Below are 25618 nucleotides of genomic sequence, written 5' to 3'. Positions count from 1 at the left end.
TGTCTGTTGCGACTGACGCCTTTGTAGTCCTAACTTGCGTGGTTCCGGTCTGGCTTGTGGTTGCATGAGGGAAAGAGTAGAGACGACAACACCGTCAAAGATGGTGACGTCATAAATATAGAATGTGTCGCCAGTGGACGAGATAGTAGACAGCCATAACTTTATAGTTACGCGAAGTGGGACTACCACAAATTTAATCGTGTATAAACATCATAACTATAATCAGTACATTCAGTATAAAAAATTAATTAATTACATTTCCTGACCCTTTATACTTAAATAGACCTAATCGGACGATATCATGAAATAATTAAAACTTACTTTTCGACTCTTTTACTTATAAATCAAGTGATTATTTCAAAGATTTTCAGCGCTTATTTAATACGCAAGAAAAAATATTTCATTTTACGCATGGTACTTTTATAGTTTTATCTCACTTGAGTTTCACAAAGGAGGACAGAGTCTCACTACATGTGATTATGTTAAAATGGCTGTATGTCTACGGATTCACAATGCTAAAATCAGGGGTTCGATTTTCCTCGGTGAGCTCAGCAGATAGCTCGATGTGGCTTTGTTATAAGAAAACACACAATTATATTCAAAACATAATTAATTTTGCTACAGCTAAAAATAATCAATGACTCACTGTTTATCCATTGTCTATAAAACATTCCCTTGAAGATTAAAATTGCATAACACTGAGATTGTCTGATACGTGTGTTTCTTTATATCAAAACTACATTGAGATATCTGCTGTGTCCCTCGTACTTATCATAGTATATCTCTAGGCTCTGCTATCCCATCAAGCGAAAAAACGTATAATGCTAAGATAGTATTAGGAAATCACACGCATACAATCTGAACAGTGACGTCACTTTCACTGTTAGGAATTGCAAAGTTCGTCATAACACATACAGTTATTCTGTAAACTGAGGATGATGAGTTCATTGTCTCAACATGTCATCAGCAGGGGCGTAGATTTTTTATACCCGATGGGGGTAGGATGATTTTTGCAACCACTTATGTGGACTGTTCAATTTCCAAATTGATAATCTCTGATTACGTGAACCTGAAAGCTGAAAACGTGCAGTCACAGAGTAATCTTGTTGCCACGATACTTCAAGGTTTCCATGTAGGTTTGTATAAGTGAGGTGTTGTAAACAGTTTTCAAAATGTTAATAGAATAAAGACAAATGTATCACAAATTAACTGCCACATGAATTTATTCCTGCACACTGCACAGTATGAAAGATGGCCATTATACTTGACAAAGTTACTAATAACTTTCTTTGCATGAATTACGTTTTCAAATATTAATAAAATTAGTAATTACCCTTGATAAGTTCATATCTACTGAAAAACTGCTCATGTTGTTTGATAAAAATAATTAAAATGTCCTTGCGAACTCTTGAAAATTACACATCGATACAATGTAGCACATAATTATATATACTTTTCATTGAATTAAGGTTCATTTAGTCCTCTAGTCTACATGTTCCCAAACGTAGACCTCCTTTATGATGATCTGTTTATGAATTCTTTCATAAGCTCTTCTATATTTATCTTGTCGACCTCATCTTTGTGAGTGTGACAAACTGCCACATGGTTGAGGCGGCACTGAGACATAGTTGACTTTAACCACGGCCATACACTGAGTATTGCAGAAATCGCTCCTTTTGTGTTCTAATTATGCCATACATAATTTCCTCTGTATGGCAAGTTTCTATTCCTTTGCTTGAGGTTGTTGGGTTATCTGCATCTGCATTGTCACTTGTAGTACTAGTCTAATATCGGAAAGTTTCAGACGCTTGCTTGTCATAATTAGAATCTGTTTCTCAGATGACTCAACAGGCTAAAATACAGTTTTTATTGAAAAACTCTAACGTACAACGAACGAAGATAGAACAGAATGGAAGTAGGACTGAACTGTGCAATGTATTTATGTCGAACTCGCGAACCTCACAGTGAATACTGAGCCGACTGACCGCCTGGGCATCGCTGGGACAATAATGTGTGCTAGTTACAATACAAGTAATTGCAAGTTTCTCGAAAAATACTTAAACAATCACAAATATATTATATTCCTGTTAAAGCTCATCAAAAGGCAAACATGTGATATAATGCCTATAAGCACGCCTATTAAATAAAAATACCTAAACAAAAACTAGCAATACAATTCGAGTAGAGGCTTCAGGCCGTTGAGATCGCTCCTTTTGTGTTCTAATTATACAAGAAAATACAATATTTTTATTATCTATGATAAGAAAATATATTGTTCTTTTACCATAAAGCACCAGCACTTTATTAGAGGGCGGTGATAATCTGAAATTTCATGGGCCACAAACACAAGTCTAATGAGCCCTAATAATCAGTGATGTCGAGAAAACCCACTTGTAGAGAAATATATATGCAAAAACGGCTCGTTTGGGTTGAGAAAAAATATTCGGTCATCGTCAGGTTCACACAACTGCATATATATTTCTAATAAGCCCTGTTGTAAAATCGAGGCTCCGACTAAAGGGAGCTGAGGGGGGTGATGTAGGGCGCGTCTGGATCCGAGGGGCCAGAACCTGTCGTTAAGTGTACACTAAACGTACACTATGGTCAGCGTATTCGGCAGCTAAGGAGAGTAAGGCGTTCGACAATAAAACCGGCTAGACATGCATAAGAACAAATGGCGTAGGAAAACCGCATAATATACACATAAGATTGATGCAGCTACAAGCTACAAATGGCCTGCCAGATCTAAATCACAGGAGTTTACGCTTGGGAGTAATATTTTCGAATTTCGTGCTCTGTTTAATCTGTTGTGATGAAAATTTTACTTAATCTTTCATTACGTACAAGACGTAGGTAGATTATGTGATAGTGCTTGCAAGTCTTGTATGTATACTTAGGCCTACGGACTAATACTTACGAACTATCGCTTAGATCGAAAAGCTAAGAAGCACGCCTATGTACATTTCGGCTACTGAAAAATCTAGGCCTAATTATGTAATTCGATTGGTAAGAACACGAGAATCACAAGAACAAACACACAATTTGTCGGCCTGTGATGCAATAAAACAATTCAACGGACCAAACTGTAGGGGAAGATGATTGTATGCACCATACCCCCACCTAAAATGAAGGGGGATGTATCTCCCCATCCCCTCAGGATCTACGCCCCTGGTCATCTGCGATTAGATTTAATCACTTTAACATTTTCTACAGTAAACAAATCCACCGTAGAAATATTTACGCCTTTATCGTTCAGCTTAAACCAATCTTTTACTAAGAAGAGAGGGTATTGATAGAATTGAAAGTTCAGTTTAGTCACAGTCTGACGTGTTTAATGTGTAAGACCACTGACTAGCCTGGTTTTAGAATGACCATTCTTCTAAATGATTTTCTTATTTTGAGATTATGTGGGGGTTGTCGTAATCTATACCAGTGTAAATACAAACCAAATATCTACCAGATTTGTGAAATGTATCCAAACTGATTGTGTAAGTTGTTTTCCAGCACGATCAGGTAGTTGATCACATGCAAATACATCTCCAAACTTCTTTCACGAACATAAATCTTATTGAAAATAAGCTGTTCACAGTCTAGATATATGTAACGTTCACCATACTATAACTAGAATATTTGTATGTCACTGAGAATTAAAAGTTAGGAAACATAGTTCTCTCGCATAACAGTGATACAAGACACTAAATGTCTAGAGACGAGCTTAACAAAACTTCAATAATAATAATAAAAGTTTCAAAGTGTTTGTCTTTTCCTGACCAACTTGTAGGGTGAAAGAGTATGTTGACAAAAACCAAAGATAAAAATAAAAACTCATCTGTTACATAGTTTTGTAGAATTTATCCTCTGGCAAAGTTATGTTTGGCGAAAAGTGACACTTGAAACAAGTGAGACGCCTTATTATATTCATCTCAAGGCTGTAATATTAGGGGAAAAAATTAGTATTAGTAAAGAATACATGTAAAAATGAATACTTGCCATCGGTCTACACACTGGCACAAATGTGTAGCATATACCCGCCAGGTGTCTTACGTGGATTTTTTAGACAAGCATAGAATTTTGTAGAGATGATGGATAATTTTGACTGTAGAATTTTCGCAATATTTCTGTGTCAATGTCCTGCTAAAATCAACACATTAGAACATCACATAAACCTGCTTCATAAGTACATCACTTATACACACACACATTCTACAAGCTTCGAGATGCTATGACGCAACAATACTCACTTGAGCCAACGAGAAAAAGGCAAAACGTTCAATTAATATGACGTCAAATTACAGCTGTTGAACTACTTACATAAGCTACGGCTTTTAGCGAATTAAGGTAAAATAAATTTGCCACAATTATTGCTTTTAAGATGATTAATTTTAAACATTATTAAGGTGGGTTAAGGCGTTCGACTCGTAATTTGAGGGTCGCAGGTTCGAATCCCCGTCGCACCAAACATGCTTGTCCTTCTAGCCGTGGAGGTGTTATAATGTAAGTTTCCACTATTCGTTGGTAAAAGAGTAGCCCAAGAGTTGGCGGTGGGTAGTGATGACTAGCTGCCTTCCCTCTAGACTTACATTGCTAAATTAGAGACGGCTAGCGCAGATAGCTCTCGTGGTGATTTGCTCTAAATTCAAAAAACAAACTAAATAATTATTAAATCATAAACAAACTAAGCAATAACTCTTACACTTAACAGTCTTGTATATCTAACAAAGTGTAAACAGCTAAATTTAGACCACAGTGAACCTATCAACAGTTTTAAGTAAATACAGCTCAATATATTACTCAATAAATATATTGCTCACAATACTTCAGTCTCTCATTTGTATTCGCTATAGACCAGTATATACCTCTCACTATACTTCAGTCCGAGCAGTTTAGGGGTCCTAGGGTAAGTATATAATCAGAAATTTTTTAGGAGGTAAGACCAAATGAAGCCCGCAGTTTCGCCTCTGCTCAAGCACATATCATGTGGTATAGAACTATCATACAGTACATAACTATCACACAGCACTGAAATATCATATAACGTTGAACTATCATATAGCACTAAAATATCATATGTTGCAGAACTATACTCAAATATCATATGTTGCAGAACTATACTCAAATATCATGTGGTACAGAACTATCATATAATACTGAACTGTCATATAACACTGAACTATCAAAAAGTACTGAATTGTCATATAGTACAGAACTATCACCTAGCACTGCAATATCGTAATTTTCAAGCATGTTTCACGAAAGTGTATGTAACATATATATATATGGTTATCATGCGGGAAATATTTCCAGTTGTACTTTATAAATAAAGAGATTGTGTTAAAATGAAAACCACCAACATCATGCACGAATTCCCGAAACGTTTTTCATTCAGCACTCATACGCAGAAATAATCGACGTAGTTAAGTAACACTTGTTTATGTAGAAATATTAATCCCTTTATGATTAATTTCATTCACTGTAAAATTTTTTGACAGTAAAAAAAAAATCTCCAGTTTGCCTAAAATCTGTAGTTTACTTGCCTCAGTATTTAAAACATGCCCCGCGCCTAGAAAATATCCAAAATTGAATGACACACTTATTAAGTTATCCCATTCAACAGGCCTAAGACATCTAGGCTACAACTCCACATCGTTTATTTTTAATTCTAAAAATCTAGAAGTAAAACATAAAGCAAAAAACAAGACTTTTACTTGATTGTTGCAGCTAGAGTTGTGACACAACAGACTTTTACTAGACTAATGCAGCTGGTATTGTGGCACAACATACAGCAATTATAACACAAGAGCGGATAGTTACCCACTAAGTCAACAACAAGTTTACATACTTACAACACTGAAATCTAGCATTTGATTCCTATTGTGCTGCTTTGCCCTAAACACACAACACATCCTACGTGGTTAACGATTTCATTATTATGAACTTATAACAATTTTATTCATTTAAAGATTAATTTTGTACTTCATGGGTAAATACACACATGAAAAAATAAATAAATGTAAGAAAGAGTTGACCATTTCTGATTGATTTAATACTGTGATCACTTTGAGTTTTTGGATACCTTGTTTCTCACAGGGCTGTTTTATCCAAAGGACAAAAGGGGCAGTTGCCCAGGGCACACTGCGTGTTGCGAGTACAATAATAAATAATAAAAAAATATAAACCAGTTTTTAAAAAATATATTTTTGATTTCTTAATTTTTATCACTAATAAATTGAGTTTATCAAACTGTATGACATTTTATTAAAATAAAGGGCAATCAAGGATGGCCCACCAGTGTCTTAATTTAGTACTGCTAACTTGCCTTTATAATGGTACGGACCATGACCATGGAAGGTCACTGGTTACTTTGTTCTCAAGGAAAAATACTGTTTCTAAAACACTACGTGTGTGCCCTTAGCCCATGGACTAGCCCTTAAACACCACCAAGATTCTTGAGCCCACGGACTAGCTCCTATACATCACATAGCTTCTTGAACCCTCAGCCTACGAACTAGCCCCTAAACGTCACCAAACTTTTTGATATCGTGAATGTTAAGATTTAAGTGCTAAAGTTTAGAACAAGCTAGAAAGCAAGTCAAGAAAAAATATGCCATAAAGTGAAACTTACGGACCGGACACCCTCAATCTTCGTCTTACTTCACAGCCCTGACTCAGGGAATTCACTCAAGTTAACTTTTTTCACTTCTCTGTATGTAGACCCGACCCTTGCAGTGACTCTTTCTCTATTTATCGTTATTTGGGTATTCGAATACCGGTTAAGTTCAGTTGACCTCTTCCTCTTCTCTCTCTTATCGTTATTTGGGTATTTGTGTTTGTCAGGTTTCATCGATCTCTTTCCTCCTTCTTTTGCATTGGTATTAGCAACTGTTAAGTGTATTTATTAATGTTACACGAGGGCCAGAGTAACCCGCTCTTACTCTGGCCCCTATCAGGGCAATGTCCATGCACTATCTACAAATACACTTGATGCAAAGATATCATTTCTCTCAAAAGTTCCATAACAATTTGAACTATCACTAGATAGGCATTAATCATAAAACATTTGCATAAATCCCCTTTCAATATTTATTTGTTAATCCCTAAACAAATGTGGAGTCTAGTTTATAGGTGGCCTATATGTTTTTGAAAATACATAATTACTGGGGAAAAGTGCTTAAGACTATCCTTATCATGTAAGCAGTTCGCCTACTTGTTTGTTTTTTCTCCAATTTCTCCTAAATTACTATAACATCGTTCCTTGGAAGTTCGCGGTCTTTATACACTGCCAATCACGGCTGTCTTTGTCAGTTACTATGAGCGGTTTTCTCGACACTGCAGGTTGGCCCTTTCAAACACAACGGTGTTTAGACATTAGTAACGTGTTAGAATGTTTTTTTGTTCTCTTCGCTGAGATAGGAAACATTCGACTAGCTCTTTATTTTAAGTCTTCATTTACATTACATTTGTATATCCAGTCTACTCTCATTTTTATATAGTATATATCAGGGACGAATTGAGAGCCTGAAATGGCCTAGGCAAATACTCAAAGTTCAGGATGACACAGACACACACACATATATATGTACAGTAGGTTATTTAATATCACTGAGACAGTACTCCCCCTGGTCCACCAGAATTTTGGCCGGTAGCTCGATCCGCTTCTCAGTACACTACTTTGTTTTTCCCTTCACATGTCTCCTCTGAGCAAGAGCCTTACACATTTATCTCTCGTTTTATTCATTTATTTCCCATAGTCACTTATAGATTTTGACACCATTGTGATTCATGGACCACCTTCTAGATGGTTCACATTACTTACTTACAATCGGTATAACCCAATGACGAGCTAATAGTGCTAAAAAGCAAGTTTAAGTTATAATATTAACCAATGAGAAGCTATTTTTCACTAGAAATTGTTTTGAATTATAACCTAAACCAATGAGAAACGAGTATTGAAAAACAGATATGATGAGTCATTACATAAGCAACTGTTCATTAAAATCAATTTCGAGCGGTAATACAAGCCAATGAAAAACGAGTGGTGGTGTCTTTGAGCCAATTGGAAGCGCCTACAGTTAATATTTACTTACACATTAAAATGTTTATTATACAACTATAATAATACTGCTTAGAGCAAAAAATATTATATCAAACAGAGGAGAATAAATGTTGTGTCAAACACCAGACGATCAGTTGACAAGTTAAACACAAAAAGAAAAAGGAGAAACAGTGTCACAGTTATCTAACCAAACACGGTAGATGTAGTAGATACGTGAATCAATGGAACTGTAGATACCCTCATTCGAGATCACAATGCAAAAGTTATTTTACTTCTGTTCCCCATAGGTCAGTGATAAGGTCATGGACTTAATGCCCTCACTCCAAAGCAAACAAACATTGACTTTTAAAACTAACTTATCAGTTATTCAGTATTAAGTTTATACCTGCAGATAAAAACAATAAATCATATAAGTCACGTGGTCTTTTTAAAATGTTACCGCCTTTTTTATTGAAAACTTGATTGGATAATATATTTTGTTGTTGACATTGTACTACGTATATTTTATTGACTACCCCAGAGGTAAATTTCAAGACTTATAAGATTATATAAAAAAAAGACGGGTTTCGATACCCTGATGGATACAACTCATTGTGCAATATAACAACAAACAAAACAACCTACACAATATTTTTATTTCTTAGAACTTTGTTCTTTGTCCTTTATAAAATGTTATGACGATGTCAGAAACAATTACAAAGATACAAATACACAAATGAATCATTCCAACTACAACCTTTCTTCTCGACTTTATTTCGAGTAACTGAAAGTTTGTAATAGGTTACAAACACCTAACTAAGCAAACGTATAACTAATTGTGGTTGTCAAAAATTGTCAGAAATGTCTACAAGTTAAAGAGAATCCATATTTTTCAGAAATGTCTATATTGTTAGAGATAATACATCTTATTAGAAATACCTACAATCTAAAGAGAATCCACTTTATCAGAAATGTCTATAGGCTAGAGCCGCTAGAGAGATATACATCTTATTAGGAATGCCTACAAACTAGAGATAATCCACTTTATCAGAAATGCCTATAGGCTAGAGAATATCCACCTAATCAGAAATTTATATAGACTAGAGAGAATCCCGGATCGTCAGAAACATCTACTTGCTACAGAAAATCTTAGATCTTCAGAAAGGTATACAGACCAGAGAGAATCCCAGCTCGTGAGAATTTTCTACAAGTTAGAGAGAATCCCTGCTCGTTACTCGTTGAAGCTTAGTTTCTCAGGGCGAATGTAGGTGCGACAGGGACAAAGTACACCAAGTACACCCTTTGGAAGCCATCGGTCTTTCGGTGACTCATGGAAGATATCTTCATCTTAAAGTCATCTGTAGGAGAACTAAGCTTTGACAAATGTAAAGGAAGTAGATGATGCCCACCTTCTGTTACGGAGAATTTTTCAGTAACAGATTTTCCAGTTATTTTCTGGCCTTATAACCAACTGAAATTATATTTTAACTACACATTTCCCAAAGTGAGGCACAATTATATTGCCTTTATCATACCGTACAAACTTACAATAATATTACTGCTTGCATACCGTATAAGCCCCCCAGTGGCATATAGTACCGAATACAATTAAAATAATAGTACTGTTTACATACCGTATAAGCCTCCCTGTGGCACAGCAGCATATCTGCGGACTCACGCCACTAAAAACCGGGTTTTTATACCCGTGGTGGGCAGAGCACATATAGCCCATTATGTAACTTTGTGCTTAATTCCAAAACAAAGCATACATACCGTATAAAACTACAACGATATTAACCCTTACACACAATATAAAACTATAATGATAATACTCCTTACACATCGTAAAAAAAACACAAATAATATTACTCATTATACACCGTATAAACCATTGAATTTTTTTTTCTCAAAACAACAAGCAACTGTATCTTCATACAGTTCATTCATAAACGTGAATATTGAGGTTTTTATTACAATTATCTGGCTGTTTAAACAGTCGAATATTGGTGTTTACATCGCGAACATATTTCTATTTAAATAAATGGATTTTATTGTTTATGTTACCATCATACTTCTGTTTAAATAGACGAAAGTTGATGTTTAAATACACGGATAGTGGTATGTACATTACGATAATATTTCTGTTTAAATATACGGATATTGTTGTCTACATTACGATTATATCACGTTAGTGTCTATATTACGATTATTTATGTATTTAAGTTCGTATATATTGGTCTGTATATATATATTTTTACTTCTGTCTTGACTTTTCTATGAACATTTCCATAGCAATTTATATAACTAAGCTATTATATACATATCAAGCTTCGAATCGTAATTTATTTTTTCTTATATCTTTGTTTCGATGTTAACACAAAGTGTAACTACAATACATTGAAATAGATGCTCGTTTTCACCCTTCAATTTATCAGCGGTTATGTCTTGAATGTTGTTATTCAATTCTGAATAAACATCTCTGTTCTTTCATCTAAATAGAGGGTGCTGCTCGGATCCACAATTCTATACCAGCAGTGGACTTTGAAGAAGTAAGAAGGATGAAAAACGGTAGATATTAAAAATGATTCTGCTATTCCCGTGCGGTTACTTTATATATAAAGACATTCGTATCTACTAGATGTTCCCGTGTTGACCTATTGTTAAGTTTGTTTTTGAATTTCGCACAAAGTTACTCGAGGGCTATCTGTGCTAGCCGTCCCTAATTTAGCAGTGTAAGACTAGAGAGTGGCAACTAGCCATCACCACCCACCCCCAACTCTTGGGCTACTCTTTTACCAACGAATAGTGGGATTGACCTCACATTATAACGCGGCTGAAAGGGCGAGCATGTTTGGCACGACGGGGATGCGAACCTGCGACCCTTAGATTACGAGTCGCACGCCTTAACACGCAACAAGTTTGTAATCATTTCTTGCGTTCTCACTGTGAACCTAATGAAATAAGAATAGCCATCCAGAACCAAGTGATTGCTCACAGTTCACCGTTGAAGAAAGAAGGTATATACTCTAAGATATATTGGTTTGTCTAGTTTATTTAATAGTGATTTACATATTCATAAACACGTTTGTTTTGTTTTCTAGTATTGTTGAAAGCGCCATCTCGTAGAAGTTCATTGTATCAATTTCTATTGACACTGGTACACGGCTTCTCTAAGAGTTTAGAAGTTGTTGTTTGTAATTAAGCACAAAACTACGCAAAGGGCTAGTTGTGCTCTGTCCACCAAGGTTATCGAAAGTTAGTAAGTCTGCAGACATATCGCTATGCTACTGGGAGGCCTCTTTTAAAAGATTTGTTGTTGAAGCACAAATTAATGTATACTGTTAATATTAGCATTATAAATAGTTTTACAATTTCATCTCTTTTTGTTTCAGTTTAGTTTCTTCTTCTTGTTGAAAAGAAGCTTTCGAACAATTGAAAGATGAAAAACGTGTGGTAATTTTCACACAACTTTCAATTCTACCAGACCATTGGCATTTCCACTATGGTAGAGAGAGGATAGACCCTCATTGGAGGTCTCTGTCTCCATACACTCCACACACCATATGAAACATCAGAAATCAGTCTCTTAAATTTTAATTTTTTTCTCTTGTTGCGTATTATAAGTTTTTGAGGACGAGTTTCCGATTTACTATGTTTCAAATAACCGGAAATTTTAATTTTAATTTAGAAGTTAATTATATGCTAATATATATTACCTTTATTATATTTGCCAACAAGATTGATACGCACAATTTCCTTTCTTAATATAAATATGTTTTAATATACAAATAACAATACAATTTAGGAGAACGGTTATTACTAATAATTATTACAAATGATGGATTGTATGCAACCGTTTTATAAACTTACAGACAATACTGAGTCTTATATCCGATCTAGAACTGAATATTTTATCGAGGGTCCAGGTTCAATTCTGAGGTGATACCTTGCGTAAGCTAGCTGGTTTAGTTGGCCTCACACCGGTTACTTTTTACCGATAAAAATATTTAATGTCCTCGTAGAGATACAAATGTTCGAAGTTATTTCACTGAAATTGAATGGTTTCTAATATTCGAAATCTAAAAACGTACCTGGTCAAATTCTGTAGCTTTCCGATTAATAAGCATTAATTATAATTATAGCTTCCGAGGATTACAGTGTATGGACAAACAATATATCACTGTCTCTCGGCTTGCTAGCCTTTATACTACTCATGCTAGTTTCTTTAAGCTTCCACGCTAGTAAACCACATACTGTTGATTCTTGCTCCAGAGAATATTCTACAAATTTATAGAACAGGTGGGACTTGTGCAATATACATCTAACAACATACGTCACATGCAATCATAGGTATGAAACTAAATGTATAAGAATAAATCTGTTGCCTTCTATATTGTGACTTCCTATAACAATAACTGTTTTGTTTTTGTTTGTTTTTAACTGAAGTGATAGTCATACTATGTAACTTGAATCGAAAGATAGGTTGAGTTTAGTGGTTGTTTGAAACAGAATCAGACCGCCATGAAGCTGTGCAAGAGGAGCTTGGAGTGATTTCGTATTCTTGAAAATAATAAAAGATTAAATAGACATTTCTTAAAGACACCTACCACCCACCACTGAAACAAATACGCCTGTTTCTTTTTTACTTAAAAACACTTGGCCATTTTTCAAGATTTTTACAGAATTCATGTTTTTTATACCTGAAATATCGTTTCATAGTTATTTTTATTACATTGTGTGTAAAATAAATAATTACATCAAAATATCAAACAATAAAATGTGTTTATGATAGACGTTAGTGCTTAATTAAAGTATATTTTGAAATATATGTTTGATCAACTATGTCGGAATGTTATCGTTAACGGACAGTTGGGTCCAAATTTTGTGTTATATACTCTTTAAAAAAAGAAACGCAAAATGGATATTTTTGTTATTTTAAAGAAAAATATATGTAAACGTTATTACAAGCTCAGAGTATGTGATGTTACACGTGTTAAGGCACTGATTGTCAGACCAAAATGACAATAAAAGTTGTGCATTTTGAAATCGGAGGAAAACATCGGATTTTTCGCCAAAACGCATTCGTGTCCAATAAATTTGTTTGAGAGATCTGCATGTTCTGCAAGTGCAACATGTGAAAAATCTCTATAAAAGTGAGAGGTTCTGGGTTTCCATAGCTCAGTGTTAAGCCACCGACACGCAATATAGTTACGCCAAGACTGACAGAAGGACAACACAACAACGCCATTGGTCGCTTGGAAACAGGCGAATCTCGATCAGATGTTGCCAGAGCTGTGAATGTCCACCCAAGCACCATCACAAGGCTATGGAATCGTCACCAACAACATGGATCAACTCGTGACCGTCCGTGACCACGCCTGCACAAGATCGCAACATCCGGTTACGTCACCTTCGGGATAGTACCACAACTACGACGTTTACTGCCTCAACCATACCAGGGCTGCGTAGGATTTCCGATCAGACAGTGCGCAACCGTCTACGATATCCTTAGGCCCCATGTGCAACCCATTATTATTGGGTTGAGAAACGACGTTTTCTCAACATGACAACGCCCGTCCTCACACAGCCCGACTCACCACTGTCTTCTTGAGACACCACAACATCAACGTTCTTCCCTGGCCCTCCAGATCACCAGATTTAAACCCCATCGAACATCTTTGGGACGAGTTGGACCGACGTCTGCGACGGCGACAACCTCAACCGCAGACTCTACCTCAGCTTGCAGCAGCTTTGCAGGCTGAGTGGACAGCCATTCCACAGGATGTGATTCGTCATCTCATCGCTTCCATGGGCAGGAGATGCCAAGCAGTTATTGATGCTCACGGGGGGCATACTCGTTATTGACGTTGAGTGACGTTAAACTTCACCTGGTGATCGTGGACTTCGCCTTTGGAGACTTTGGATGTTCAGCAGTGAATGTGCAAAGTTTCACACATGTCATACAGAACTACCCGGAACAAACTTGTTAACAATTTGTCTCATATTTTGCCTTTTGCGTTTCTTTTTTTGCAGAGTATAGTTTTCCATATGAGCATAATTTAAACAAAAAGTAATCATGATAATTGACAGATGGCAGTCTTAGTACAATAATAACTTTTAATAAGTATTTCCCTGATTAGTAGTGAGTGCGACTAAATACTTAGCATATTGGACTATGAGACTCAAGTTCCAGGGTTCACCCACGCACACGCCAAAAAAAGAAACAAAAACCATCGCTTTGGTACTTTGAAGCCATAAGTGCGTTGTAACAGTGATTATTCGAACTAAGAAAAATTGTATTATTACCCATTGGAGGGCGCGATAATAATAGTTCATAATTTGTCACTTTAGGGACCGCTACCTGTCAAATAGTTCTGTGTTAAATCCAACAAATAAGAGAACTCCTAAACTATGGAATTAAACATTTAGTCTTAAAAAAAAAGTTAACTTGAAATTTTATGTCAACTTTAATACTTGAAAACATCATTAAGATTACAAATTTTAAAAGCTGGAATTGGCTATTAAAATTGTTTAACTTATTGTACTGTAAGAAATATAAATGAATATGAGCTTAAAACCAACGTAAATAACGTGAGTAATAATATATTCAAATACACAAAATGAAAAAATCAGATAATAGTGGACTATGAAACTCAAGTTCCATGATTCACCCACGCACACGCCAAAAAATGAAACAAAAACCATCGCTTTGGTACTTGAAGCCATGAATGCTTTATAACAGTGACTGCTCGAACTTAGTGGGTTAGTGCAGGAGAACCAGCTACACCACAGCCGAAAGCGAACCTGCACCGTAAGAAGATCTTGCTTAGTGTTTGGTTAGATAAAGATGATGTAATGCACTTTGAACTGATAGAACCAAACTAGACAATCACTGCTGAGAGATACTGTCAGCAACTGGATCGACTGATCAATGCATTGAAAAAAAAAGATCTGCTTGGTGAGTTGTTTTCCACCACAATAATGCACGTCTTCACACCGCTAGGATTACTTCCAGAAACACTGAAGAGCTTGGCTGAAAGAAACTTCCTCATCCCCCTTATACTCCTGATATTATTCCTTTAGATTACGTTCACGATACAGGAATTTCAACCACTAATACATGTCTAGTCCTCTATAAAATTTCCGAATCACAAGGTTTAAGGTAAAATTAAAGGTAACAGATAGATTGCTATATGAATTTAATCAGTTTTAGTTTCAAGTTTTCGTAGGATTAGTAGCTAAATAAACAAAAAACAAGGCTTGCGGAGCTTTTTTGTAAAGTTACAGAACCATGTCATTTTATTGCGTAATAAAGCATCTAATGACATCCACCCACAATCATGAAATTCTGTAATGATTCTCTGGTATCTCGTGGTGTACATGTATTATTAGAAAGTAATTAACGGATGTTTTAACTACAGGTAAAAGTTGATACACTAGGTTAACTGCATTTTGAATAACTGTAAAATTTTCGTCAAAATGACACTAATAATCAACAATTTGTTTCAGATATTAAAAAAGCAACAACAAGAAGAACAATACACATTAAGATGCACCATAAAGTATATTTTAATCTGATATATACCTGCTCTGTAATTCTGAAGTCAATGTAACTTTTCTTGTAAATTTTTTAGCTTACATATTTCGTCAGAATTTTTCTAAAATTATTTGTATTTACTATGCTGTAATATATGAGTTTAGTGAATTTGATCTGCGGCTGTAAAGAAACAATATACGAGACTTCATAATTGTATACAGTTGTCTGTTATGTAATTATTTTCTATATTCTAAGTTAAAAGAGAAAAATAGAAAAAAAAACACAACATACACCCACTATTTTTTATGCTGCATCATGCTTGGTGAAGGATTTCGTGACGCGTTTACTACAGACGCCACAACAACGGATCGAATAATCGCGGGAATAAACCACATGGGAGAGAGGGGTGGGACGCCATGGGCGCGGAATATAGACCATCGGAAACGCCCTACAGGTCCACTTTGGGCGTATATGTTCATAAGAAACATTTGTCTGTGAGGGCCGAGAAACGCCTCTTCCCTAAAAATAGGGTGTTTTGCTCTAAGATTTCAGGCGTGTTTTGTTTGAGAACTAAGCCCAATGTTATTTTAGTGCTGGAAGAAAAGACATTCTGTTATATATTAATTATACGTATTTACATCAATTGACGTTACATTAAAAAAAAAAGAAGATCGGAAATATACTTGTTCTCTGTACATTTTTTTTCTTATATAATCTATAATTATTAATTTTTTTAGGTCTTAGTGGCAAATTTTTGATGATTTGGAACTAAAAATACAACATTTGATTTTAATAATCCAAGCGTATGAAAACTAATGTTTCTTTTGAATATTATATTGAAAGCTCGCAGTCACGTACTTACACAAGCACTGTTTACCCGAATGTTAATCATGAGTGATATTTGCTATATTGAATATTTCGAACAGTTTGGCTTATGCACGTTTTCACATATGTTATATTTGTGACGCCCGGCATGGCCAGGTGGGTTAATCTGAACATGCTTACCATTTCAGCCGTGGGGTATTTATATATGTAATGGTCAAAAGAGTAGCCCAAAAGTTGGCGGCGGATGGTGATGACTAGCAGATAGCCCTTATGTTGCTTTGCGCGAAAATAAGAAAAAACAAAATATATCTGTGACTTATCATTGAGTTTTATTAATTTAAATATAGACATATATATGTGTGTGATGTATATTAAAACCGTTAACACTTCATCAGAAATTAAATTAAATGTGATTAAAGAACTAACACTCATATAACCTGACATGTAGATAAATATATAAATGTCTACAGTCCAATGTAGGCTTAAGAACAAACTTTGTCTCCTAAGATCTCTTAATGTTTTTTGCTTATCAATGAAAGTTTTAATATCTATACCAGCCGTTCTAAGATACAAATTTAATGATCTCCACCCTAGTAGCATAGCGGCATGTCTGCAGAATTTCGATACTCTTGGTGGATAGAGCACAGCCTATTTTGTGGCTTCATGCTTAATTTCAAACAAACAAAACAAAAGCAAATTTAATTAGCTATTTTGAAAGCAAAACTAGTAAAGATTAATTTCCTCTAAAATCTTCTGATCTATCAGCGGTAAGTTACAATCATAAACTTTGGGGTTCAATTATCCAAAGTGGGCAAAGTGAAAATAGTCCATAGTTTAGCTTTATGTCAAAACAGTTTCCATAAGCTAGTTACTGTAGACTTTTGTAGTTTATCTCTTCACTTCTAATAATAAAATTTAAACTCTTTCTGCCATTAATGCGTTATTTTTTGCAAAACTGTAACATTTAATTATCCTTTATATCACACAACTGTTCTGTATACAAGATATTTTCTCGCTGTTACGAAAGCTGGGAATTTAAGGATCAATATATTAAAACATGTAAGCCACAATGATCCCAGTTCCACTTGAAGGCACCGAACGTGTGATGTTCCTAAGATACGTCCGAACCTACGTCGTTGTAGTCTAGCAAAGTCCACGTGAATAGATTATGAGATGAGCTTAACTCCCTTAAGTTGAGGGTTATAGAAGATAGGTCGGCGTCCTTGAACATAGGTTACTGATTATGGGCGGTGTAGTTTGGGGCTGCATTCTTTTGTGTTCCGCCTGTCGGTCACGCCTACTGTGATGACCGCTATGGTCTTAGCGTAGCGGTGTGATATACTATATTCCTCCGCCACTGTCACATATGTAGTAATTCAAACTATAATATCCGTTGGCGAACACTTTACACATATTATTATACATATAGGTATATAATGAAATATATATATTTTGTTATGTATTTATTATGTAAAACAGCATATACAGTTTGATATTGGAGACTTTTTCTTGTGAACGGATTTATACCTACGTAGCCCAAATGGCTCGTGCTGGTATACACTCATGAAATTATCGAAGATTTGTGTGGCCGCCATTTTAAATTGCGTTCTTTGTGCGCTTGGCTTTTATGATTACCGTTTTAGTGCTAAGTGTCGCAGTATGACTACAGTTGCTGTTAGAAGACAGCAGCAAGATTACGTAGTACCTAGCAGTGCCTCACAAGTAAGTATTTAACAAATTTAGAAAGATTAAAATTTAAATTATTTATTTGAAATAGTATTCACGCAATTTTTTATTCACACCCCTTTCTTTCGTGACTCCGCCTATGTAGGAAATCCAGCCGTCCCCTTTGGCGCTTTTGGCCGCTACATGTAGCAAGATAGGGTCACCAGTGGATGAGGGTGGTTCATCAACTGTCAGAGTGGTGTGTGAAAGTCAAGTTTTACCAAGTGGAGACATAATCGCAACGTCCAGAGGACCAACACATTTTATTCCAGTTCCGGCTCATGCGTTAGGATTGTTGAATCCAGACAGAACGGTGACTCAAGTCGCGGGCGTGAACGGACATTCGACTCAGCCCGCGGCTTTGACAGTGTCTGCAGCCGGAATCAAATCTCTCCCACCATATGTTTCTGTTGGAACTCCTAATCATCAAAATGGTGTTCCTGTGGTTTCTGTCAACGGCCAGTTATTTTCTCAAAGCGCACAAACTCTCGTAACTCCACCTCAACCTGGAGGAAACATAACATATAGCATTATATCAGCAGACCAGCTCCAGAATTTTCAGATCGACGGACAGGGAGCTATTTATATTCCAGGAAACGTCAACCCAGTGGTAGCGGGTCAAATCAATGGAAACCAAGCTGTACTTACTTCAAATGGGCAGACTTTTGTCCGTGCTCAGAATGCTCAAACGCCCTCATCAGTTGCCCTACAAAATAACGGGGCGGCGGTTTTGCAAGGCGTTCAGGGGATCGGTAACATGAACAATATCACACTTGCATCTCTTGGTGGCCAAAATGTGGCAATACGTCAAGGAAATATTCTCCAAGCTTTACAATTTCCTATGGGTGCCGTGCAGCAGACAGTACCAGTACAGGTTCCGGTATCAACATCAGGAGGCCAGACGGTACTACAGACAGTCCACCTTCCTCTTCAGGTTATACAGGGTGTTGGAGGAGGTAATATATTGAGCTCAACTGTACAATCAGCCCAAGTGTTGACTCAGCTAGCTGCTGCTCAAATGCCAGTTCAGATGGCTCACGTAAGCCTAAAGATACCCGATTTGTTAATTTGTATTCCTATACTTATTTAGTATGTGAATTTAACAAAGATGGGGTACGGTAATTACATGAAAATTTGTATAATAATCATTATGTGACCTTCAAACAACATATACTAACTTTATTGAAAATGTTTCTACCAGTACTTAGAAAACTTCGTTTAATAAAGTATCACGTGTTTTCTTAGCTCTAAAGTTCAGACATTTTGCACTCGTTAAACTTATTAAAATGTCTCTGTAATATTATGTACTTAATTTTAAATTTGTAACTGAGGTTTCATAAATACATCAGTTAACATCTGTTCACAAAAAACTAATTTGAGTGCTTTGGACCTTGGTTAGGAAACTTTATGATTCCTCATCATACTATTATAACGGTGAAGTAGAACGTGTATTTTAATTAAAGTTTTAATACCTTACTAGTCGTATTTAAAATACATTTTTACTTTAAGCCATCATGAGGTAGAACTTGTGCTTCAAAGCTTTTTTTGTGTACCTTTTATAGTAAAAATCGATATAGAGTATTTTATACAAACGAGTAGTATATTTATTAATAATACTTGTACGGAAATTTCCCTACTTTAACAAACCATCAATATTATTTTGGTTAATTTACAATCTGAAAGTACGTCATATCCATAGAAGCTAGGAAAAGGTAAGTTCATTGGACTGTTGCGTGGCTGGGTGAGAAAAAAGCAACAGGTTTTAACAAATTGGATATTTCTTATTAGTAGACCACCTCAGAGTTTAGCGCTTGGATCTTTAACAATAGGGATAGGGACGTAATTAGTAAGATTTGCTGATGGCAAAAAACTTTGGTGCTTCTAGCTGTACTGAAGGTGTTGGGGTATTCCAAAAGAACTTTGCTCAAGTGGTAAATTAGACAAATAGTTTAGTAAAAGATTTCTGATTATACTAAATGTAAGGTAATTAATACATTTTGATTGACCTAATTTGGATCATACAGTTAATAATAGATGGGAACCAACTCAACAGCATGAGTGAAGAAAAGGATCATGAGAAACTGGTGGGTGAGTTACCCAATGAAGGGTGCTTTGTTGCTAGTAGTAAAGCTAACAGAATGTTAGTGTATATTAACAAGCACACTGGTTGCAAGTCAAAATGATCACTTCTTGCATATCTCTAGTTATGCCTCTTTTGGAATACTGTGTGTTTGGTTTTTGGTTTATTTATGTAAGTATGTATAATGAATTATCAGAAAGGGTTTAGAAGAGGGATAGGATGATTCCAGGAATGGAAGAATTATGTTATAGCAATTGTTTGATGTTTTAACTAGTTTTGTCTTGAGAAAAGAAGGGTAAGAGATGATCTTATTAAAGTTTGTAAAATTGCCTGGAGTATCAATAGGATAAAGGTTACTGATTTCATGTAAGAAAGTTTTTCTAACAGGACTTATGGCATAAGTTACCATTGATAATACTAAAGACCAGTATTTTTAGGGGTTTAAGAGAAGAGTCGGTAGTTTTCTGAAAAAATAAAGGGTGGTTTTAATATTTTTTTTTCTCCAAAGGGTGGGTGTGCAAAAATAATCATTAAAGACCAAAAAGTCTCTTGCTGTTTATGTTTCTGAAATACAGTATTTCTTCAGTATTCTTATTATAGCAATGTATGTACCAAAACTTACATTATGATTGATGCTAAAATAGTAAAGGTTTAATAGTAAATTTTCAAACATGTTCTGAGATGTTGAATTTACTGAGTAGCTTATTTTGATGTAGTGTTGTAGGTATTTTGTGGACAATGAGATGCTTGTTTTCAAATCAGTAAGTGTTAGAGTTTAGTTTGAGTTTGATGTGTGATTACATAGCTCACAATGGTATTTATTTATTTTATTAACTCAAGTCCAAAAGTTACTTAATGATTTATTAGAGTTGATATTTCATATTGTATTAACAATGATAAATTCATATTTCTTAGCAAGGGGTTAAAGTCTGTAATGAACCATTCAGAACATCTGTTTGCTGATTCATCAAGCATCTACACTAATCAATACTTTTAAGTATTATGAACAACTTGCCTTTTTATAATACAGAAGAATAAGTTAGCAGCATCAGAGCTATGTATCCTTTGAAATCTGTTTAAACACACAGGTTTGCTATGGTGAATGAAATACTACTCAATCATTATAAAAGCTATGGATGAGCAGGGTTGTTGATATGATACATGAATTTAAGCCTCGCATTACACAAATAGTGTATTATTTTCCATATATGTAACACATAAATATACTTGTCACAAGTTGTTTTTGTTTACAATACAATTATTTGTTTTACTTGCTAGCTTGTTACCAAAGTCTTAATTATGTGTAATGTATAAGTGGTAGCATTATTACATTTAGTCATTTTATAGGAGAGAATAGCTTATATCAGATCTTGAAAAACCATTACAGCTTGTATCTCAAGGTCAAATACAACAAGTGCATACGGGAGCCCCTTTTCAGGTTTTGCAACTAGCTCAGAATCCAGTTCAAAACTTGGCTACATCAACCACTTGGACAACAGCTACTGGAACTCCAGTAGTTACATCTGTCTCATCTCCAGAAACCACTGGTACTAGCCAGGATCAGACTGAGACAGCCAACTCTACTGTAGTGGCTGGTGGTCAGCCAGTTAATGTCCACAACATTCAGTTACCTACTGGGCAAGTTGTGCAAGGTCACCAAATAGGACAGATTATCTCTCTAAATAATGCTGCTACCTGGTGGCCATCACCTGCAATCAGTGTCTCTAACCTGCCTGGACTTAGATCATCAAATATTGTTCAGGTCAGTCCAATAATAGCTTAGATGACCAAGTTTTAATAGTAATACTTACTAACATTCAGATTAGTCAATGAAGTTTTAACAGAAATAACTACATAACTTTTAGTTTAGTTGACCAAGTTTTAATAATAATGCTTAACTAACATTTTGTTTATGTTTTTTGAGAACATGCTGATTAAAAATAAAACCAACTTTTTACATGTAGAATAGTAAACTGGGGTGGTGTACTGCAAACACCAACCAAGTTGGAATTATGTTTATTTAAAAAAGACTTTGTATCACATGATAGTGATGTGAATTGTTGAAGAGGAAATGGACAAGTGTGAATAAGAGAATTTGAATAAAAGACGCTTATGACAAATTAAACTAAGTTACAAGCCATAAAAAAAACAAAAAACATTAGTTTCATATAGTGTAATTACTGAATAAATCAATTAATAGACACTCTAAGTTGAAAATCCATTAATTCCTTTAAAAAGTAAAGCTATTCTATTGGAATATCTGTTTTCATCATTCTAGAAATATTTTAAGACAGTTTTTATGCCAAAGATAAATACCTCTTGGTTGTAAAATGTCTATTCTGCTCTTACATGTGATTGGTCATTTTGTTAAGTTTAGAAATGAAGGTTATAAGATAAATCTTTTTATCCACAATCCTTATGAGTCAGGGGTTTCAGAACCAGGGTGGTGTAGCACCCCCATTTTTATGTATTTGATCAATTTAACAACTGTGAATTATAATTATTATATTAATTTGCTGGGAGCATGCCCCCACACTCCCCTAGATTGAGCTACCTTTAACAGCACAGGAGCTGCTTTTACCAGCTCTTTACACTTTCAATCTAGCACTGTAAAGCTGCATGTCTAGCCAAGCACCCATCCTATGCTACACCTCCCTTCACCCTTGCTCTTGGTACAATAACAGTTCAATGAAGATATAACCTACTTAGTGCACTAAGGATAGAAGTATTCTGAGCTGTTTTAGATAATAATGAGTACAGTTTAATTGTATTTCACTACAATTTCAAATATGTAGCTCAATAGATTCTTCCTTATGTAGTGATTTATAGTAATATTTACATAAAAATGAAAAAAAAAATTCCTAGTCTATAATAACAGAAATCAGTGTTCACAAAAAAAAGTGAAAATAAGAGGCTACATCTTGTACTTGATGCAAACTGATAAAAGCCCTAAAACTTGAGCACTTTTGAAAGATGGATCTTTTTCTTCAGGGGTAAACTCGTGCACTTGATGGTTGACAATAACAGACTTGATTTACTTGATGGTTGACAGTCAAGATTGTGAATGTTATTAAGTCAGCTTTCAATGTTAACTTTATAATTAATGTTTACATTTTGAAAAGTAAAAAGTTTGTGATTTTTTTTTCCTGTTAATACTTAACAAATGTACAGAATCATGTGCTGAAAGTTTTGAGCCTTTTTGTTCTAGGTTCAAGGGATTCCAACAATGAGTGGAATTCAGCTGCAAAGTCAGCAAGGTCAGTACCTTAGTATTTCTCCCAGTGGGAGTGTCATAGCTGCTCCACACATTCAGACTGGTGGTCAATCTCAAGTAGCTGGTCCAGTAAGTCCGATACATGCACTACAGACTTTTGGAGGGACTCAGCTTATTGGTAAGTTTAGATTGTTTTATGTATTTCAGATAATAATATCATGGAAAATTCATTAAATTTTTAACATGTGGATTACTATAATTCATTTATTGTATGTCAGTCATTCATTTAAATATGTTGTTTTCTTTCGTACATCACATCTCATACATAGGTTATTTGTAATACACTTATTCCATTTTCATTATTATTTATCTTTTATACTTCTTCATATTAACTTGGTTTGTGTGGAACTCTCGAGCTGTTGTCCACATTTATGTCTTCTTCCAAGATTATACATACTTATTGTAAGGTTAAGATTTTTATTTTAGAGCATAGTGATATCCTTTGCCCAGCACTTTTCAGTTAGGTGTAACAAGTGTCTATTATTTTTAGAGTATTAGTAATTTTACTTACTGGTTAATTGCTAATTAAGTTAAATATCTTGTTATCTTAGGCTGAACAAGAGTCTGTTAATCTTTTTTTGCCTTTAGTTATACTTCCAGGTTAATTGATAGTTAACTGTTTTGGTATTACATATTTTTATTTCAATACATAATTTCTCACTATTAACTTTGTTTAATTTATTATTTATACTTCTCACCCTTAATTTATCCAATGTTCACCCTACCTGCTTCCAATATTACTTGCCTTCCTCATATAACAACTGAACCTATTGCAGATGATCCAGATTTTGTCAGCTTTCCTCCACCTTATCATGGATTACATTTCAGGCCTCAAGTGCAGAATATGTTAGGCTTATCCCAATGTTTTTTTTTGTTTTAGGCATGTTTCCCCTGATGTTTTGGGATGATCTTTTTCCCCTCTCTTTTAAGCTACACTCTGTGCAGACTTTACTTTTTTTTTTGCCATAGATTTACCATCAGGCAGATTTTCTTCTTGATGTTACTAGTACTAGTTAAATAGGTACTCTGTTAATCCCATCCATTTTCTTCCCTACATAGTTTTTCAGCTTTCTGTTACCCTATACACTCTTCTTCAGGTTATGATTACCTTTTATTTTATTTTTTAAGTGCTCCATCTGTATCTAGGGGATACCTCATCCTTTTCTCCTTCATGTTAGAGCATTTGTCATCTTCAGTTCTTTTCCTCTATACATGGCTTCTTTACTTTGGAATCTTTTTCAGTGGGATATTGTGGTTTGTTTACCATCCATTGCTGATAGGGACTTAAGGTCATATTTTTTTCTCCATCAGTTCATTTTTCAGGCTTCTCCTATACATTTAGTATCATGTGGGGTGTCTTCCGTGCTCTGTTTAGTTTTTTCCTTATTGCTATATTTTTCAATCCGAGGTATTGTCATCTTTATTCTTTCACATGTTCGTCAACTTCCCATCCTTTACCTGTACTACATACAGATTTGCTCCATTTGTCTTGTATGCTTGATGCTGATTGGGGTTTTTGGATCAGTTGGTCCCACCTCAATTACTCCTTGGATTTTTTCCATTTTTGTATTTTGTTTTTCATCACATTTGGGTAGGTTATTTCTGTATGTCTGGGAATGTTCAAAGAACACATTCTTATTTTTCATTTCTCAGGACACTATCTTAGGTTTTTTCACTATATGATTTAGTTCCAGTTTTGTGCCTTGCACACTGGACATGTTTTAGTTCCATGTGTTATTTGTAGGGTATTCTGCAGTTTCCACAACTTCCACATTTTGTACACCATTTGTTGGATCTCTAGCTTTGGTTGGCTTCTTCTAAGCAAGGATAATCTTAATGTACTCATATTTTTCTTCCACAGTTAGTTCAGGTAGTGAGATTTTCCATTTGGATATATTTCTTCTGTTCCATACCTTATATTATAGTCTCTTTGGAGTGGACATTTTTAAACACCCCTCCATCAGGATCATTCATTTTCCTCCTTGAATATATTTGATGGAGTTTTCTATTATCTGATCCAGTCATTTGATTTTTCTCTTAATTTTCATCCTTTTATTTTCATCTGTATGCATAAATAGATGGGTCTGCTATTTCCTCTCTCTCTTCTGGCCCCATCAGTGTGGATTTCTGTAGGTGGTGAGGGGA

The 25618-nt window shown here is 35.1% G+C and overlaps 1 protein-coding gene across 2 annotated transcripts in view; it reads left to right on the top strand.

The window, feature by feature from the left end:
• Positions 1 to 17806: 17806 nt before the first annotated feature.
• The window catches only part of LOC143247078 (transcription factor Sp2-like), a 30380-nt gene continuing 22568 nt past the window's right edge, over positions 17807 to 25618 (top strand). The window contains exons 1-4 of one of the 2 annotated variants that reach the window (XM_076494493.1): positions 17807 to 18116; positions 18226 to 19158; positions 21587 to 21961; positions 23408 to 23591. In XM_076494493.1, the coding sequence (XP_076350608.1) occupies positions 17958 to 18116; positions 18226 to 19158; positions 21587 to 21961; positions 23408 to 23591 (1651 nt within the window). In that variant the 5' untranslated portion in view covers positions 17807 to 17957. The remainder of the gene's footprint in view (positions 18117 to 18225; positions 19159 to 21586; positions 21962 to 23407; positions 23592 to 25618) is intronic. The other variant, XM_076494492.1, reaches the window with a different exon arrangement.

Source organism: Tachypleus tridentatus, chromosome 3 (assembly GCF_004210375.1).
Source record: "Tachypleus tridentatus isolate NWPU-2018 chromosome 3, ASM421037v1, whole genome shotgun sequence".
Taxonomy (NCBI): domain Eukaryota; kingdom Metazoa; phylum Arthropoda; class Merostomata; order Xiphosura; family Limulidae; genus Tachypleus; species Tachypleus tridentatus.
Note: the sequence above shows the minus strand (reverse complement) of the source record. Positions and strands in the feature narration are given on the sequence as shown.